Here is a 19,233-nt window from a genome sequence, read left to right as displayed (position 1 = left end):
TTAGACTTTTGATGTCTGATAATATGAATTACTAATTAGTTCACTCAGTTGAACTTAGTTGAACTAAAGTTCACTAAATATTTTAAAGATGGAATTTTATGTAATTCCATGCATCCTTATGTTGTTAATTTGTGGCATGAATACATACTCTCCATTTATCTATACATGTTTTTAATAACCATAGTTTACTTTGATCGTTTTTATTCATATTGATAAGTCATTTATAATAACTTCACATATCAGTAGATTCACATAAATTCAATATTTTAATCCTCTTAAAGAATCTCACGGTTTTAATTCTTTCCCATTATATGTTTTTTTGTGTTTTTCTGAGGCTTCAGTAAAAGTATGTAACATTTTGGTAGAAATATGCAAAAAAGCAACCCATAGCTTGAAGCCAAAATCGCAAAGGTCTCCACAGCTACCGTTAACTTCCCAGGAGAACTGACATAAGCTGGGATGAAGGTGATCCAGACTGCACAGAATATCAACATGCTGAAGGTGATGAATTTAGCCTCATTGAAGTTATCAGGCAGCTTTCTAGCAAGAAAAGCCAGTATGAAACATAATAAAGCTAAAAGTCCTATGTACCCTAACACAGCCCAGAATCCTATAGGGGATCCTAAGGCACATTCTAGAATGATCTTATCCATGTAGGTTTCCATATTCTTAATGGGATATGGAGGCTTGATTGTTAACCAGAGTATACAAATCACAACCTGTATGAGAGTGAAAGCCAATACACTGAGTCTCTGCTGAGTTGGACCAAACCATTTCATAACATTACTGCTTGGTAGTGTGGCCCTGAAGGCCATCAACACCACTATAGTCTTCCCCAGAACACAAGAGATACAGAGGACAAAGGTGATCCCAAAAGCTGTGTGGCGAAGCATACAGGACCAGTCTGAGGGACGGCCGATGAAGGTCAGAGAACACAGGAAACACAGAGTCAAGGAGAACAGCAGCAAGAAGCTCAGCTCAGCATTATTAGCTCGCACTAGAGGGGTTTCACTGTGGCAATAGAAGACTAGCGTTGTAATGGTGGTCAGAAATACGCCAAAAAGGGAAAAAAGGACCACGACACTCCCCATGGTTTCATTGTAGGCCAAGAATTCCACTTCTTTGGGAATGCAGGAATCTCTATATTTATTAGGCCAATATTCTAATGGACATTTCATGCAGTCTATTGAATCTGAAAAGTGGAAAAATAATTAACATTTACGTATTTATAGTAAGACCTAAAATTTCACGTTACTGTATATGAATGTAAAAATGTATTCAAGTTGTATGTACCTGTTGCATTGCTAATCTCGCCTAAGGGACAGGGTATGCAGTCGTAACAACAGACCGGCCGTTGTTTCTGCAGCACTTTGTGTGTTCCTGGTAGACAGCTCACACTGCACACTGACGCTGGAACCTGTCAGACATTCATAGATACAACTCGTGTAACAACACATAACAGAGCTATGATATGAACACTTAACAACAGGAACCAAAAAATGTTACCTCAGTATGACCATCACCCCAAACAACTGAGATGTTATTCATTAAAAACTGATTGTTCTCTGCAAGAGAGGCGTCATAGATGCCAACTGTGACACCTTCCATCGTTCCCTTTTTGGTCATCTGTAAATTAACAAGATCATATCTCGCCGGTGAGTCTCCTTGACTGTCAAAATAAACCCTTTCCCCGTTTGTTGTCGTGAAATTCACAGCCTGCAGATGCTGTAGGACCTTTACAAAAATGAAAAATGACAGAAACAAATTACCAGAAATGGCAATTTAATATTCAATATGTCATATGACATAGTGGATGTTGCTCACCTGCCATGGTTGAATATACTTTATTTCTGCACAGCTTCCATTTGAAAATGGACTCTGGGTATCTCTACACTTTAATAGATTGTTTAGAGCATGGGCCACAGCATAAACAGACTTGTATATATTGTTAGTAAATCTCAATTCAGATACATCAGTGAACTGTGATTCAATGTCATGTAAGCTTTCAAGCCCACTGCATGGTTTTCTTTTCATATAATCAATCCCATTGAGAGAGCAATTAAACATATATTCCCAGAAATCTTTGACAAACTGGCTGTCAGGGAACTGTGAGGGTTGAACATCCCTAAGGTGCTTCCCCAACCCCGGGATCTGAGCTCTGCTGACGGTGAAGCCGATGGAGCCCACCAGGATCCTGTGGCCCTCAATGTCAGTGAGAGAGTGGTCTGTGAGCCAGGCATCACTACCAACAAGCTGAAGTCCTGTAATATTGTGTTTGTACAACTCTGCTGCCAGCACCTTTATCTCTTGATGTGTCATAAACGCCATGATCACTTTTGAAGTTGAGCGTTTAATGATGTCTATTATTCTGCTCAGTTTATGCGATGACACCGTTCGTGAAAAGGCTTCAGAATACTCAACGCATACACCATTTTCAATTGCAGCTTGTATCAATGCCGAAATACCATTAAGTCCATATTCATTATCAACAGCTAGTGCTCCAATCCAGGTCCAGCCAAAGTGTTTCACCAGCTTTGCCAGGGCCCTACTCTGGTAATAGTCACTAGGAATAGTTCGGAAAAAGGTAGGATACGTCCTTCTGTTGCTTAGACAGGCACAGGTAGCAAAGTGGCTGATCTAAATGTAAGAAAAGTCCAAACATATTATTAATTTGCATTTGCAGAGGATTTTAAATTGTTGTGCACGGTACTGAAAGAAACATATGCAAATACATAATCAAGTTATATTTAACTTACCACAGGTACATGAAACCGGCCAACAGTTTGTGCAATTGGAATAGTTGGCCTTGATCCTGAATGTCCAAGTATAGCTTGTACTGTTTCACTCCGAGTACAGTTTTTCTCAATGAGTTCACTCCTTTGTCCATTTACCAAAGCAAGTGCAGCTCTAAGTACATCCATAGTTCCACAATCATCATATATCTTATAGCCAAGCTTAACACCGTTGAGTATTCCTGGATTTTTGTTGATCTCATTTATAGCAAAGATCATAGTTTGAGCAAATTTAAATTCCCTGAAAATGAAGCTGTGAAAGTTTTTTTTTTAATAATAATTCTACATTAGTTGCAGGTTATCAAATGTATATAATGACTATATAGAACAAATTACATACTTCTGGCATTGTCGTTTCTGAGGAATGGTCTCAAATGTGTCAATGATGTATTTTTGCCTGGTGCGAAATGAGAAAATGCCTCCAATTGTCAAGTCCCCCTTTTGGGCTAGCTCAGGCCCCTCTGCCATCCCTTGAAGCAGGCAGACAGTGTATGCCCTCTCAATTAGCAGTACCACAAAGGCCATTCTTAGCAATGACATATCTTTGCTCTGCATTGCTCGAAACTAATCCACACTTAGTCTCACTTAACAGTGTTTTTCTAGCATTTATAGAACAAGGTTAGCATGGATTGGATACTAATGATCATGTGAGGGCCTCTGGAGACAGCAGTTCAACAAACAAATGTGATGAGCTCCAAATGTTTGTTCGAATTTTTTATATACATTCACATAAAATATCCTTCAGGGGAAAGGATCATACTTTTTTTTTAATCAATATATAATCGATTATTTTACCTATTCAATATTACAAAATGAGACATGTTTATCAGGGAGAAATCAACCCTGGGGAAAAATAGTACCCGTCAATTATTATCAATCAATTTTTATACTTCTTTAAGGCCTTTGATATCCATGAAGAAGTTTCAAATAAAAGTATTTTTTTTTGCAAAATAAATCATGCCTTACATGGACCATGAATAGTTTTAGTATAACAAAGGTCCGATACTGATGTTCAATCTGCCGATATATTATTCAGAGCCTCTGAAAAATGACTTTTTGAGATTCCATGCAGACCTATTTATTTTTATTTAAAAAAATATTTTAACCAGCAGATGATGCATCTCATGCTCTATCATCTATTTTATCATGCTATGGATAATCTATTACATCACTGCTGCCTCTGGCTTTATTATACATTTGTCTATGTGTGAAATATTATTATCCTCACAAAATAATCACTTGGTTTAATACACTTAATAAAGACCATTTTGTGCTATGGAGAGTTTGTGAAATGATTATCCATCTATTCTAAGTTGTCCAATGGGTACAGTTTAAAGTATTCCAAACATAACAAAAAAGAAAAAATATAGATGCATACATAATTTAATTTTTTTTCTAGGATTTTAGACTTCATTAGAAAAACATTGACTTAAACATTGAATATATCATATATTATACCTGATAATAAATTATATATCATAATTCATTTTATTGGTTACATTATTTATGAAATAAAAAACCTTGAATGAATAGTGATAAACTGCCTTTATCATTGAAACAAACTCATTGATTCATGTAAACCTTTTTGAGAGTAAGAGACCACTTTACTTCATCAAAAGCATCCATAACATTTGGTGAAATAAAATTAACCCTTCTTCCCGATCATATTCTTTTTTGTATTTTTCTCTGGTTTTAACAAGATTATGTAGCATTTTGGAATAAAAATACAAAATAGTAACCCAAAACTAGAGGCCAGGATTGCAAATATTTCCACAGCCACACTGAACTTCCCAGGAGAACTAACATAAGCAGGGATGAAGGTGATCCAGACTGCACAGAATATCAACATGCTGAAGGTGATGAATTTGGCTTCATTGAAGTTATCAGGCAGCTTTCTGGCCAGAAAAGCCAGTATGAAACATAACAAAGCTAAGAGTCCTATGTACCCCAACACAGCCCAGAACCCTATAGGGGATCCTAATGCACATTCTAGAATTATCTTATCTTTAAAATGACTAAAATTCTTAAATGGAAAGGGAGGGTTGATTGTTAACCAAAGTATGCAAATAACAACTTGTACAACAGTGAAAGCGAGAACACTGAGTCTCTGTCGACGAGGTCCAAACCATTTCATAAGATTACTACCGGGTAGTGTGGCCTTAAAGGCCATCAACACAGCAAGAGTTTTCCCCAGAACACAAGAGATACAGAGGACAAAGGTGATCCCAAACGCTGTGTGGCGAAGCATACAGGACCAGTCTGAGGGAGGGCCGATGAAGGTCAGAGAACAGAGGAAACACAGAGTCAAGGAGAAGAGCAGCAGGAAGCTCAGCTCAGAGTTGTTGGCCTTGACTATTGGAGTATTCCTATGTCTGAAGAAAATGAATGCCACTGTAGCAGTCAAGCAGGCTCCTAACAAGGAAGACACTGTGAGAATTGCCCCCATGATTTCAGTAAATGAGAGAAACTCAGTTTCCTTTTTCTTACAATCGTCTCTTCTCTCATTTGACCAGAACTCAGGATGACATCGCGCACAAGTGATAGAATCTGAAATTCAAAACAAATATGAATGAATTGATTTAATAAAAGCAGAAGGATGAGAACATTTAGCATCTTTGTTCATTAAATATCTTGTTAGACCAGATTTTGTCTGACTTTTTCTAGTTCTGTTCCAAATATGTATGGAATGAATCCCCATATATGCTATATGATATATAATATTAATACATCAATGTTTAAGGAGAGAAGGAGCCTGTTATGACGGATACATTTTCATATGAATTGTGTGGCTCATAGTGTTAATAATGGTCTTGTTTTGACCTGTGTGTTACAGGGCCTTCTGCAGACATTGCTTACAATGAACCACCACTGCCTTCATAAAAAATGTTAAAGTTATGAGGTGCACCTGTACTTACTCTTCATTGACACTTTTATTAGGAGGGTCCATTACCAAATTCGAGCTTACTTTTTTATTTTGATTTACTGTTTAAAAGAATGGCTGACAACTAATTCATATTTTCATGGCACTACCCTACATTATCTTGATTAACACTATAGTACCTGTTGTGTTACTGAATTCCCCCTCTGCACACGGTATACAGTCATAGCAGCAGACAGGCTTTCCTTTCTGGAGGACCTTGCGAGTTCCCAAAGCGCATGTCCCACTACAGACTGAAATAGGTACCTGCGTGTGGAAAACACATTCAGATGCATTCAATGATGTTGAAACATTATTCATGAACATGCTGATCATTTTTTTATTGAAAAATAATGCTTAACCTGTTTAGCGTTATTTGCCCAAGACAAGGTTAGGTTATCTAGATGAAGCTGTTTGTCTTCAGGCAGAGACGCATCATAGAGACCAATAGTAACAAACTCCACACTGCCATCCTTCTTGGGCTGCCAGTTTATGATGTCATACTTTGCAGCTGGGTCTCCATCCTCATTGAAGTAAACCTCCTCTCCCTCTTTGGTTTTGAACCTTATCTGTTTCAAATTTTGCAAAATCTGATGAGAAAAGCTTCATTTTAATTTGTTATATTCTTTATTTCCGAATTGAGCAGTAGCATGTACAGTTTATTATATATATATACATACATACACACGGTACATACAATTTTTAATATAACTCACCACTTGCGGATCTGTTGCTATAGTGTTGCTACACATTTTTCCACAGCCAAGGATTTTATGAAGAGTGTGGGCAACTGCATACACTGCTTTATATACATTGTTAAAGATAGGCATAAGTGACATGTCAGTGAAGCTGTTTTTTATCCCTGTGAGATTTTCATAACCAGTACAGGTTTCAATATTTTCTCCTGTTTGCTTTATAAGATTAAAAATACAACCGAAGGTTGTCTCCCAGAACTCTACAAACAATTTATTTCCAGAGGAGTTGAGTGGCTTCACATCCAACATGAACTCTCTCAGGCCAGTGACATGGGCCTTTCGGATTGCAAGGCCAATAGAGCCATCCAGGATGTAGTGGCCCTTGGCAATAGCAGTTTGGGAATCTGATATCCATCCCTCAGTGCCTACCCATTGGTACCCTGTGAGGTTGTGGTGGGCAAACTCCTCTATGAGTTCATCCATATCCATATGAGAGAGGAACGCAATAATAACCTTGGAAGTAGAACCCTTAATAGTCTCTATAATCTTCTGCTTTTGTTCGGGTGGATCCGTCCTGAAAAAAGGCAATGAGTACTCAAGACAGATTCCGAGCTGTGTGGCTATTTCTATAAATGTGGCCATTCCATTGTTCCCATAGTCATCATTTGTTCTAATAGCCCCTACCCAGGTCCAACCAAAGTGCTTGACCATTTGGGCCAGGGCTCTACTCTGGTAGTAGTCACTGGGTATGGTTCTGAGGAATGATGGATACTTGACTTTGTTGCTTAGACAAGCACATGTTGCAAAGTGGCTGACCTGGGGACAGAAAAAAAAAAGATCACAAATGCATTATTCATTTTAGAATTACGGATGAGGGAGGTAGAAGTATTCCGAAAAATAAGCATGGTATCTTCTATGTTTTAAACACTTTACCATCGGAGTGTGGAAAGGTCCAATAACAGTGTTGATTGCCATGCAGGGGGAAGAGGAGGTCTCTCCCATGATGGCAGGGACAGATCCACTGCAAGGTTTCTCAAACGTAGTGGCCGTTTCCTCATTGCCATTTATCAAAGACAGCGCCACTCTGACTGCCCGTGCAATCGAACCACATGCATCATAGATCTTATATCCCAGTTTAATGCCAGGCAGAAGGTCTGTGCTGTTGTTTATCTCCTCAATGGCAAACAGCATTGACTGGGCAAACTGGAACGCTCTGAAATTCAGACTTGAAACAAAGGGATATAATTACATATAAAATAAAAAACATGCATATTAGAATTGTGTATAAATTCATCCATATGTGTATGATTTTAAACTACCTTGTGCACTGCAATGGTAGTGGACTGTGAACATAGGTAGACTCTATGTTCTTCCAGCTGCTGTGAAAGGAGAAGATTCCACCCAAGATGATGTCTCCAGTCTTGAAGAGCTGGGGCTCCTCTGGCTCCCCCATCAGACTGCACACTCGCTCCTCAGACTTGGAGAAAGACGCCACGAGTAAAAGCTGTAGAAGAGCCAAACCCTGCTCTGACCACCTCTGTGTGGAGAGCATACCTAATATGGGTGGCATCACATGCAGCATAGAACAAGGCATACGCAGCACTGTCATTTATATCAAAGGGGAGTGTGACAAATATAGTAATCTTACAATATTAATCCCTCTGGAGTGGGGGGTAAACAATTTTATCAAGTGAGCACACTTGTTCCACAAAGGGTTGCTACTTTAATTAATGAAAATCTAATGCAACAAAAGCATAATCAATAAAGTGATTGCTTTCACTGAATTTACATGGCAATATGAATTAACGATACTAAAGGTATGTATGATGAATAAGTAAAAACAAATATCACAAAAATATTGTATTTGTTTTGTTTAATGATGATCAGCCCAGATTTGATATACCCTGAAAAAACGAGAGACTAGAGGAACCGGAGTCAGGTTTCCGATTCATAAATAGTACAGATTACTTGCTAAACTCACAGATATATTTGAGCTCTGAGTGAAGAATTTGCATTGCCACTATTGATCCCAATATATTAATACACAGTCTAAAACATTGGGATGACATGGTTCCCAAAATATATCTGAGCGATTATTAATGTCAGTGTTGGGAACTCTGTGTGGGAGAAGTGAAATGAGGCCATCTTGTTCTCCTTCTATTTTAATTATCAATGATATTTCTGGATGATCATCAGACTGCACAATATTAGCCTTATGCAGGCCAAAAATAGTTATACGTTTCAGTTGAACCTAATGACCAAAGGGTATTAAGACTCATATTATCTTAGTTACAATTATGCCATGGCCATAATAGGTCCATAAGTAGTTATATGAAAGCAATTATGATTGTATACAATTTCTAATTCAAATGATTACTGATGATGATTAATTTGGAATAAAAAAACATAGTTGCAAAAACTCAAGAGGCCCACGTGACATACAGAACACATGTCACAGTCATACATGCTAAAGTTTTTATTCAAATTATTATTATGAATTATTTCACCATGAATATGAGCATCTACAAATCTAACTCTTCTTACTCATCATATTCTTTTTTGTGTTTCTTTCTGGTTTCAACAATATTATGTAGCATTTTGGTATAAAAATACAAAATAGTAACCCAAAGCTTGAGGCCAAGATAGCAAATATTTCCACAGCAACACTGAACTTCCCAGGAGAACTGACATAAGCAGGGATGAAGGTCATCCAGACTGCACAGAATATCAACATGCTGAAGGTGATGAATTTGGCCTCATTGAAGTTATCAGGCAGCTTTCTGGCCAGAATAGCCAGTATGAAACATAATAAAGCTAAAAGTCCTATATACCCCAACACAGCCCAGAACCCTATAGGGGATCCTAATGCACATTCTAGAATTATCTTATCTTTAAAATGTCTTAAATTCTTAAACGGATAAGGAGGGTTGGCTGTTACCCAAACTATGCAAATCACAACTTGTATAGAAGTAAATGTAAGAACAACAATTTTTTGTCGACGAGGTCCAAAAAATTTCATTCGATTACTACCGGGTAGTGTAGACTTAAAGGCCATCAACACGGCAAGAGTTTTCCCCAGAACACAAGAGATACAGAGGACAAAGGTGATCCCAAACGCTGTGTGGCGAAGCATACAGGACCAGTCTGAGGGACGGCCGATGAAGGTCAGAGAACATAGGAAACACAGAGTCAAGGAGAAGAGCAGCAGGAAGCTCAGCTCAGAGTTGTTGGCCTTGACTATTGGAGTATTCCTATGTCTGAAGAAAATGAATGCCACTGTAGCTGTCAAGCAGGCTCCTAACAAGGAAGACACTGTGAGAATTGATCCCATGATTTCAGTAAATGACAGAAACTCGGTTTCCTTTTTCTCACATCCATCTCTTCTCTCATTGGACCAGAACTCAGGATGGCATCGCACACAAGTTATAGAATCTAAAATTCAATAAATAAAGGTAGAATTATTACGAGACATATTTTTTTTTGAAAGAAAGAAGCAGGTTGAGTAAAATCGAAAGAAAAATGTAACTACCTTGTTTACCAGTTTTCTCATTTATTTTCCATTTATACACAATTCTACTATACATCCTTTTGTTTTGAATGTGTATTTTCCCCTGAATATCTTAAATAATATATAATTATTTACATTATAATCAGTGTAACTTCATAATGGAGACTTATTCGCATGACAGCAATGTCAGAGTAAAGACAGTTGAGGCTCATAGCATTAACAATGGTCTTGTTTGTGCAAGAAAACCAACAGGGCTGGACCAGTGCATTGCTTAGCCTACTTCACTCATTCCTTAGCAGGAACAACTGCCTTCATGAAGCACACAGTAAAGTTATGCGGTCATCCTACATTCTTTTGAGCCAGGCTATAGTACCTGTTGTGTTACTGACTTCCCCCTCTGCACACGGTATACAGTCATAGCAGCAGACAGGCTTTCCTTTCTGGAGGACCTTTCGAGTTCCCAAAGCACATGTCCCACTACAGACTGAAATAGGTACCTGCATGGGAAAACACAGTCAGAGTAGTTTCAAATGTATTTGAAATTGAACAAACAATGATGGTTAAAAATTGTTCACGGAGTGTGCTTTTCAATATTTAATGGAAAAACAGAACTTAACCTGTTTTGAATTATTTGCCCACGTCAATGTTAGGTTATCTATATGTAGTTGTTTGTCTTCAGGCAGAGACGCATCGTAGAGGCCAATAGTAACAAACTCCACACTGCCATCCTTCTTGGGCTGCCAGTTTATGATGTCATACTTTGCAGCTGGGTCTCCATTCTCATTAAAGTAAACCTCTTCTCCCTCTTTGGTTTTGAACTTTATGTTTCTTAAATGCTGCAAAATCTGATGGCAAATGCATAATTTTAGCACAATGATCGCATTCAGTGCTTTTTCAGTCACCAATCTACAGTGGAATTTACGGTACATAAACATTTAGTGTAACTCACCGCTTGCGGATGTGATGTTATAGTGTTGCTACACCTTTCTTCACAGCCAAGAATACTATGAAGTGTGTGGGCAACTGCATACACACCTTTATATACATTGTTAAAGATAGACATGAGTGACATGTCATGGAAGCTGTTTTTTATCTCTGTGAGATCTTCATAACCAGTGCACTGTTCCAGATGTTCTCCTGTTTGCTTTATATTACTAAATATACAACCAAAGGTTGTCTCCCAGAACTCTGTAAACAATTTATTTCCAGAATTGTTGAGTGGCTTCACATCCAACATGAACTCTCTCAGGCCAGTGACATAAGCCTTTCGGATGGCCAGGCCAATAGAGCCATCCAGGATGTAGTGGCCCTTACCAATTGCAATTGGGGAATCCGATATCCAGCTTTCAGTGCCTACCCATTGGAACCCTGTGAGGTTGTGGTGGGCAAACTCCTCTATCAGTACATCCATATCCATATGAGAGAGGAACCCAATAATAACCTTGGAAGTAGAACCCTTAATAGTCTCTATAATCTTCTGCTTTTGTTCTGGTGGATCCGTCCTGAAAAAAGGCAATGAGTACTCAAGACAGATGCCGAGCTGTGTGGCTATTTCTATAAATGTGGCCATTCCATTGTTCCCATAGTCATTATTCGATCTAATTGCCCCTACCCAGGTCCAACCAAAGTGCTTGACCATTTGGGCTAGGGCTCTACTCTGGTAGTAGTCACTGGGTATGGTTCTGAGGAAAGATGGATACCGGACTTTGTTGCTAAGACAAGCACATGTTGCAAAGTAACTGACCTGGAGGATAGAGAATAATATCAGAAATGCACTATTACAGATCAAAATGACCTACAAAGAACAAAATAAATACGAATGAAAATATACAGACCACTATAAGTATGAGAAATAAGACACACGCTATTTAAACTTTCAGTCTAGGATTATTTGAACCACTATACCATCGGGGTGTGAAAAGGTCCAATGACTGTGGCTACAGCCATAGAGGGGGAAGAGGATTGTAGTCCTATAATAGCAGGGACAGATCCAATGCAAGGTTTCTCAGACATGGTGGCTGTACCTTCATTGCCATTCATCAAAGACAGCGCCACTCTGACTGCCCGTGCAGTTGAACCACATGCATCATAGATCTTATATCCCACTTTAATCCCAGGCAGAAGGTTTGTGCTGTTGTTTATCTCCTCAATGGCAAAGAGCATCGCCTGGGCAAACTGGAATGCTCTGAAATTCAGGCTTGAACCAAAACATTATTATGGCATATAACATAAAAACCATGCATAGTATGATTGTATATAAATCCATCTCTATATGTAGGATTTTAAACTACCTTGTGCACTGCAATGCTAGTGGACTGTGAACATAGGTAGACTCTATGTTCTTCCAGCTGCTGTGGAAGGAGAAGATTCCACCCAAGATGATGTCTCCAGTCTTGAAGAGCTGGGGCTCCTCTGGCTCCCCCATCAGGCTGCACACTCGCTCCTCAGACTTGGAGAAAGACGCCACGAGCAAAAGCTGTAGAAGAGCCAAACCCTGCTCTGACCACCTCTGTGTGGAGAGCATACCTAACATGGGTGGCATCACATGCAGCATAGAACAAGGCATACGCAACACTGGTATTTATATCAAAGGGGAGTTTGACAAATATAGTAATCTTTCAGTATTGATCCCTCTGGGGTGGGGAATAAACTATTTCATGATTATCAACATTTGATAATGTGATGAACCTTAAGAAAACTAAAATCTCGAGAAATTCGTTTTATATTTGAACTATAGTACAGATTAATAGCTAAACTAGATATATAATTAATTTGTACAGTTTATGTCTTATTTACATTGAAATATTTGGTTCTCAATCGAGAATTTCAATTGCCACTATTGATCCCATTATAGAAATACATGTTTGCTTAAATTCAACTTTTTTCAACTCTTTCAACTTTTTCAACTATTAAGCTTTTTAAAGAATAATCACAATGGAAGTCAATGGGCAAGGCTATACATTTGACAAATAGGTCCATGGATAGTCATATTAAACCCATTATAATTGCATTGAATTCAAAATTCAAATGATTAATGGAGCCCTTTGAATTAAAAATTGAGCGGCACAAATCAAGAGGCCTGAATGGCATAAGGAATCACGTCCAGGGATGCTAAAGTCTTTATTAAAATATTTATTATTTCATTCTGATTCAGAACATCTACAAATCTAACTCTTTTTATCCATCATATTCTTTTTTGTGTTTCGTTCTGGTTTCAACAATATTATGTAGCACTTTGGAATAAAAATACAAAATAGTAACCCAAAACTAGAGGCCAGGATAGCAAATATTTCGACGGCAACACTGAACTTCCCAGGAGAACTGACATAAGCAGGGATGAAGGTGAGCCAGACTGCACAGAATATCAACATGCTGAAGGTGATGAATTTGGCCTCATTGAAGTTATCTGGCAGCTTTCTGGCCAGAAAAGCCAGTATGAAACATAATAAAGCTAAGAGTCCTATGTACCCCAACACAGCCCAGAACCCTATAGGGGATCCTAATGCACATTCTAGAATTATCCTATCTTTAAAATGCCTTAAATTCTTGAACGGATGAGGAGGGTTGGATGTTAGCCAAACTATACAAATCACAATTTGTATAAAAGTAAAAGCTAAAACAACGATTCTTTGTCGACGTGGTCCAAACCATTTCATTAGATTACTACCAGGTAGTGTAGCCTTAAAGGCCATCAACACGGCAAGAGTTTTCCCCAGAACACAAGAGATACAGAGGACAAAGGTGATCCCAAACGCTGTGTGGCGAAGCATACAGGACCAGTCTGAGGGACGGCCGATGAAGGTCAGAGAACAGAGGAAACACAGAGTCAAGGAGAAGAGCAGCAGGAAGCTCAGCTCAGAGTTGTTGGCCTTGACTATTGGAGTATTCCTATGTCTGAAGAAAATGAATGCCACTGTAGCAGTCAAGCAGGCTCCTAACAAGGAAGACACTGTGAGAATTGTCCCCATGATTTCGGTATATGACAAAAACTCAGTTTCCTTTTTCTCACATTCATCTCTTCCCTCATTGGACCAGAACTCAGGATGACATCGCACACAAGTGATAGAATCTAAAATTGAATAAAGAAAGAAAGTATAATTATTTTATTCAATATTAGATGCATTGAATGGAAAAAATAACGTAGTAGGGTGAGAAAGTGTAGTATTTTCTTACAAAGATGTTGTTTTTCCAGATTTAGATTTTGTATTTTATAGTTTTGTTTAATTCTGAAGTGTTATCATTCCCATATATTGTATATCGTTTACCATATATATTAAAATTCAAATGGCAAAGTTAAAGGAGAACAGCAGCCTAACTGTCATGATGGAGACATTTTCCTATGAGTGCCATGTGAGAGTAAACACAGGTGTGGCTCACTAATATGGTCTTGTTTGTGCAAAAGAACCAACAGGGCTCAACCAGTGTGTATCTTACCTACCTCAACCAATTTGTTATCAATGAACCACTGCACTCATGATAAAGCTTTTGATCATATGAGCTACACCTGTACCTACTCTTCACTTAATCTACCTTGACTGAATTGTGTAAAAGGTTGATAAATTAATTCAGTGTTACTTTGTTACGATGATTAACTGTTTCAAAGAGTGGGTGAGGATTAACAGATACAATCATGCCACTGAACATACATTCTCTTGAGCAACACTATAGTACCTGTCACGTTACTGACTTCGCCTTCTGCACACGGTATACAGTCATAGCAGCAGACAGGCTTTCCTTTCTGGAGGACCTTACGAGTTCCCAAAGCACATGTCCCACTACAGACTGAAATAGGTACCTGCATGTGGAAAACACAGTCAGAATTTAATCAACTCTATTTTAATATTGTTGTTCAAACATTGTTCATGGACTGTGCCAATCATTATTTAATGGGAAAAAATAACAACCTGTTTTGAGTTATTTGCCCAAGTAAAGGTTAGGTTGTCTAGATTTAATTGTTTTTCTTCAGGTTTGGACGCATCATAGAGGCCGATAGTTACAAACTCCACACTGCCATCCTTCTTGGGCTGCCAGTTTATGATGTCATACTTTGCAGCTGGGTCTCCATACTCATTAAAGTAAACCTCCTCTCCCTCTTTGGTTTCAAACATTATCTCTTTCAAACGCTTCAAAATCTGATGAGAAATGCTTATATTTAGCACATTCATCATGCTTAATACTTGATTAAATCAGCAGCCTACAGTAGCATTTACAGTATATAATGTTTTGTGTATAACTCACCACTTGCTGATCTGATGCTATAGTGTTGCTACACATTTCTTCACAGCCAAGAATATTATGAAGAGTGTGTGCAACTGCATACACTGCTTTATATACATTGTTAAAGATAGGCATAAGTGACATGTCATTGAAGCTATTTTTTATCCCTCTGAGATCTTCATGACCAGTACAGTGTTCCCTGTTTTCTCCCGCTGCCTTTATATTATTAAATATACATCCAAAGGCTGTCTCCCAGAACTCTGTGAACAATTTATTTCCAGAAGAGTTGAGTGGCTTCACATCCAACATGAACTCTCTCAGGCCAGTGACATGGGCCTTTCGGATGGCCAGGCCAATAGAGCCTTCAAGGATGTAGTTGCCCTTCGCAATAGCAATTTGAGAATCTGATATCCATCCCTCAGTGCCTACCCATTGGTGCCCTTTGAGGTTGTGGTGGGCAAACTCCTCTATTAGTACTTCCATATCCATATGATTGAGGAACGCAATAATAACTTTGGAAGTAGAACCCTTAATAGTCTCTATAATCTTCTGCTTTTGTTCTGGTGGATCTGTCCGGACAAAAGGCAATGAGTACTCAAGACAGATGCCGAGCTGTGTTGCTGTGTCTTTGAATATGGCCATTCCATTGTTCCCATAGTCATCGTTTGATCTAATAGCCCCTACCCAGGTCCATCCAAAGTGCTTCACCATTTGGGCTAGGGCTCTACTCTGGTAGTAGTCACTGGGTATGGTTCTGAGGAAGGATGGATACTTGATTTTGTCGCTAAGACAAGCACATGTGGCAAAGTGGCTGACCTGGGGGACATAAAAACAAACACAAAGGCAGTTTTCAAGTTAGAATTACAGATGAAAAAAAAAAGTTCTGGAAAAATACAGGAAAATAGACATACTATTTTCTATGCTTAGGATCAAGGTTATTTTGAAAGACTTTACCAATGGAGTGTGAAAAGGTCCGATGACGGTGGATATTGCCATGCAAGGAGATGACGAGGTCACTCCTATAATGGCAGGGACAGATCCACTGCAAGGTCTCTCAGACATGGAGGCCGTTTCCTCATTGCCATTTATCAAAGACAGGGCGACTCTAACTGCCCGTGCAATCGAACCACATACATCATACATTTTATAGCCTAGTGTAATGCCAGGCAGAATCTCTGTGCTGTTGTTTATCTCCTCAATGGCAAACAGCATTGACTGGGCAAACTGGAACGCTCTGAAATTCAGACTTCAACCAAAGGGATAATATGACATCCAAGATCAATACATTTGCATTTAAATGTGAAGTATATATACATTTTTATACGTTTTCTTTTGAAGTACCTTGTGCACTGCAGTGGTAGTGGTCTGTGCACGTAGGTAGACTTCATGTTCGTCCAGCTGCTGTGGAAGGAGAAGATTCCACCGAAGATGATGTCTCCAGTCTTGAAGAGCTGGGGCTCCTCTGGCTCCCCCATCAGGCTGCACACTCGCTCCTCAGACTTGGAGAAAGACGCCACGAGCAAAAGCTGTAGAAGCGCCAAACCCTGCTCTGACCACCTCTGTGTGGAGAGCATACCTAACATGGGTGGCATCATGTGCAGGAAAGAAAGAGGCATACACAGTACTGGTATTTATATCAAAGGGGAGTGTGACAAATATAGTAATCTTACAGTATTGATCCCTCCTGGGGTGGGGGGGGTAATCAATTGAAACAGGTAGGCACAATTCATGCAACTTCATTATGTGATTTACCCGAAGCAACTAAAACAAGAGAAATCCCATTGAGTTTTCAGATCAAACAGATCAAGTATTTAAATCTTAATATTGCGGTTCTTGGTGGACAATTTGCATTGGCACTATTGACCACAATATTTGAATACATATAAGTCATTGAGACGGCCTGGCTCGTAACAAGCATATGAAATGCAATGATACGCATTGAATGCAATATCAGGATTATTTGTATATTTTAATTTTGGGCGCTGTCACACCAAAATTGTACCGGGGGCGAAAATTGTACCGCCTACGTAATCCACGTTCGAAACATAACGCCATCGTTCGACGCGATTGTCTGTTGCCAGGCACGTTTCAAAAAATATTTGCGCTCATGTTGCCAAAGACAAAATAACATAATACAGATAACACTTGTTTTTATCTGTATATTTTTATTGTATTGAATTTAGCCAGTAAACTGTGTGTTTAAAGTGTATCATAGTCTAGCTAGCTTGTGTTAATAGACTCAGTTTACTCGCTAGATGCGATTAAACAATTAAATACAATACAAATATAAAGTTAGCAACGCTAATAAATGTCATTTGTAAAATAATTCTCATCTGTTTGATGTTATTTCGTCTTGTGACGCTCAATAAATAAGCGCGAATGTTCATGAACCATCCTACGTCATCGTTCGACGCGATCGTCCGTTGCCAGGCAACGTCCGACGCGATCGCCCGTTGCCAGGCAACGTCCGACGCGATCGCCTGTTGCCAGGCAGGTTTGGAATTTTCGAACGCAGATTACGTAGGCGATACAATTTTCGCCCCCGGTACAATTTTGGTGTGACAGTGCCCCTTTCACTGGGCCGAAATTCCCATAGGGGGCGCTATAATTTGTGGTCAAAGTCAAACGATCAGCCCTGCCTTCCCAATAAATTTACAATACTGAAACTCTGTGTAGCTGGCTTATTTTGCATGCTGAACATTTTGATTCTTGGACCCATAATTTCTGTCTGGGGTTTCATTTTTTGTGCTATGGAATTTTCGCAAATCTTTAAAAATGTTCTCAAAGTCAACCAAAAGTCAAAATTACCCAAGATTGTATGCACACAATCTATGGACTGTGTAACGCAAGTGTTGTACGCAAGTGTTGTACACTTCTTTGTTATTTGGATAACCGTTCTGCTGTTGGTGTTATGGCGCATAACACGTCGGGTTCTCTGACGTCGCTGGTATTTCCACAACGAGACTTGTGACTTGTATGTTCTTGAATTTAGCAAAGATTTTTGACATCATAAAAGATGGCTTACCTAATGCGGAAATCCAAATCCTTCAATATTCAATCAATTAGTTACACTTGAGAAAAGGCAAGGGACTGGAAAAAAATTGGGAACATACCCCTTAATAACTGTCGATAAAAATGGCGTCACAGTGCAAATTTGAATAAATGCTAAGCTGAGCGATAATGCTCTAAATAGATCACAATTCCGCTTCAGAAGGTGGCAGGAACTGGAAACTTGCCAGGCACATAGAGGCCACCTCCCTTAACAGGAGGTATGAAGTATGGTGTGGTTATCTCATACCATGACTTCACAGTGCAAATTACAGTGAATGCTCTTAAGCGTAATGCACAAATTCACATCCAGGCGGCCCAAGATCACAAAAAAACGGCATCTACTATTAAAGGTCCCATGGCATGAAAATGTCCCTTTATGAGGTTTTCTAACATTAATATGAATTCCCCTAGCTTGCCTATGTTCGCTAGAAACTCCCCTTTCTCTGCCTTGCCCGCCCAGAGAATTTGGCCCGCCAATAAGACAATGAGCTACGACCGTGCGAGCACCACATGTGTGTGTGTGTGAATACACACAGTGTAACGCAAGTGTTGTACACTTCTTTGTTATTTGGATAACCGTTCTGCTGTTGGTGTTATGGCGCATAACACGTCGGGTTCTCGGACGTCGCTGGTATTTCCACAACAAGCCTTGTAGTGGGCGTTATCTCAGCCATGGTTGCGATGGAATTTGGGGAAAGGAACTTAGGCTTTGTCTCCCTGAAGTACATGAACCGCGACATGGAGGAGAAAGGGATTGTTGACCGCGATTGTCCCCCGAAGGAGTGCCGCTGCCCGCTTCTGAGGTGGGGGATCCTCGGCAGCGGGCAATCACGCAACTCGCATTCCTACCTTGCGTACCTCACAGCCGGAGCAATCGTGGTCAGGTACCGAGGCACCACCCGCCGCCCGCTTCCCGCTGAGGGAGCACTGAGGGATGGATATCCGAGGGGGTGGTACCTCGGCAGCAGGCAGCATGGCTCCGGCGGGCGACAATCCCTTTCTCCTCTATGTCGCTAGACTGGGTAGCCCCGCCCATTCTGTCTGCGATTTGAG

General features: G+C 39.5%; 3 protein-coding genes and 1 pseudogene across 3 annotated transcripts; all 4 read right to left on the bottom strand.

The window, feature by feature from the left end:
* Positions 1-583: 583 nt before the first annotated feature.
* Positions 584-2,328, bottom strand: LOC115561129 (extracellular calcium-sensing receptor-like; annotated as a pseudogene).
* A 2,488-nt stretch (positions 2,329-4,816) lies between these two features.
* On the bottom strand, positions 4,817-7,872 carry LOC115561128 (extracellular calcium-sensing receptor-like). The gene is given in 7 exon segments (XM_030380949.1): positions 4,817-4,860; positions 4,863-5,339; positions 5,853-5,976; positions 6,072-6,299; positions 6,426-7,220; positions 7,338-7,629; positions 7,724-7,872. Coding segments are annotated over 7 exon segments (2,094 nt in total). The 5' UTR covers positions 7,858-7,872.
* A 1,062-nt stretch (positions 7,873-8,934) lies between these two features.
* LOC115560858 (extracellular calcium-sensing receptor-like) lies at positions 8,935-12,397 on the bottom strand. The gene is made up of 6 exons (XM_030380478.1): positions 12,204-12,397; positions 11,818-12,109; positions 10,862-11,656; positions 10,530-10,757; positions 10,286-10,409; positions 8,935-9,836 (listed from the first exon to the last, which is right to left on the bottom strand). The coding sequence occupies exons 1-6, from the start codon at positions 12,335-12,337 to the stop codon at positions 8,935-8,937; spliced, it is 2,475 nt and encodes an 824-aa protein (XP_030236338.1). The 5' UTR covers positions 12,338-12,397.
* A 682-nt stretch (positions 12,398-13,079) lies between these two features.
* LOC115560860 (extracellular calcium-sensing receptor-like) lies at positions 13,080-16,664 on the bottom strand. The gene is made up of 6 exons (XM_030380481.1): positions 16,471-16,664; positions 16,084-16,375; positions 15,151-15,945; positions 14,817-15,044; positions 14,584-14,707; positions 13,080-13,981 (listed from the first exon to the last, which is right to left on the bottom strand). The coding sequence occupies exons 1-6, from the start codon at positions 16,602-16,604 to the stop codon at positions 13,080-13,082; spliced, it is 2,475 nt and encodes an 824-aa protein (XP_030236341.1). The 5' UTR covers positions 16,605-16,664.
* Between the last annotated feature and the right edge of the window lie 2,569 nt (positions 16,665-19,233).

This window comes from Gadus morhua, chromosome 16 (assembly GCF_902167405.1).
Source record: "Gadus morhua chromosome 16, gadMor3.0, whole genome shotgun sequence".
NCBI lineage: Eukaryota > Metazoa > Chordata > Actinopteri > Gadiformes > Gadidae > Gadus > Gadus morhua.
This window is presented reverse-complemented; position numbering and strand designations above follow the sequence as displayed.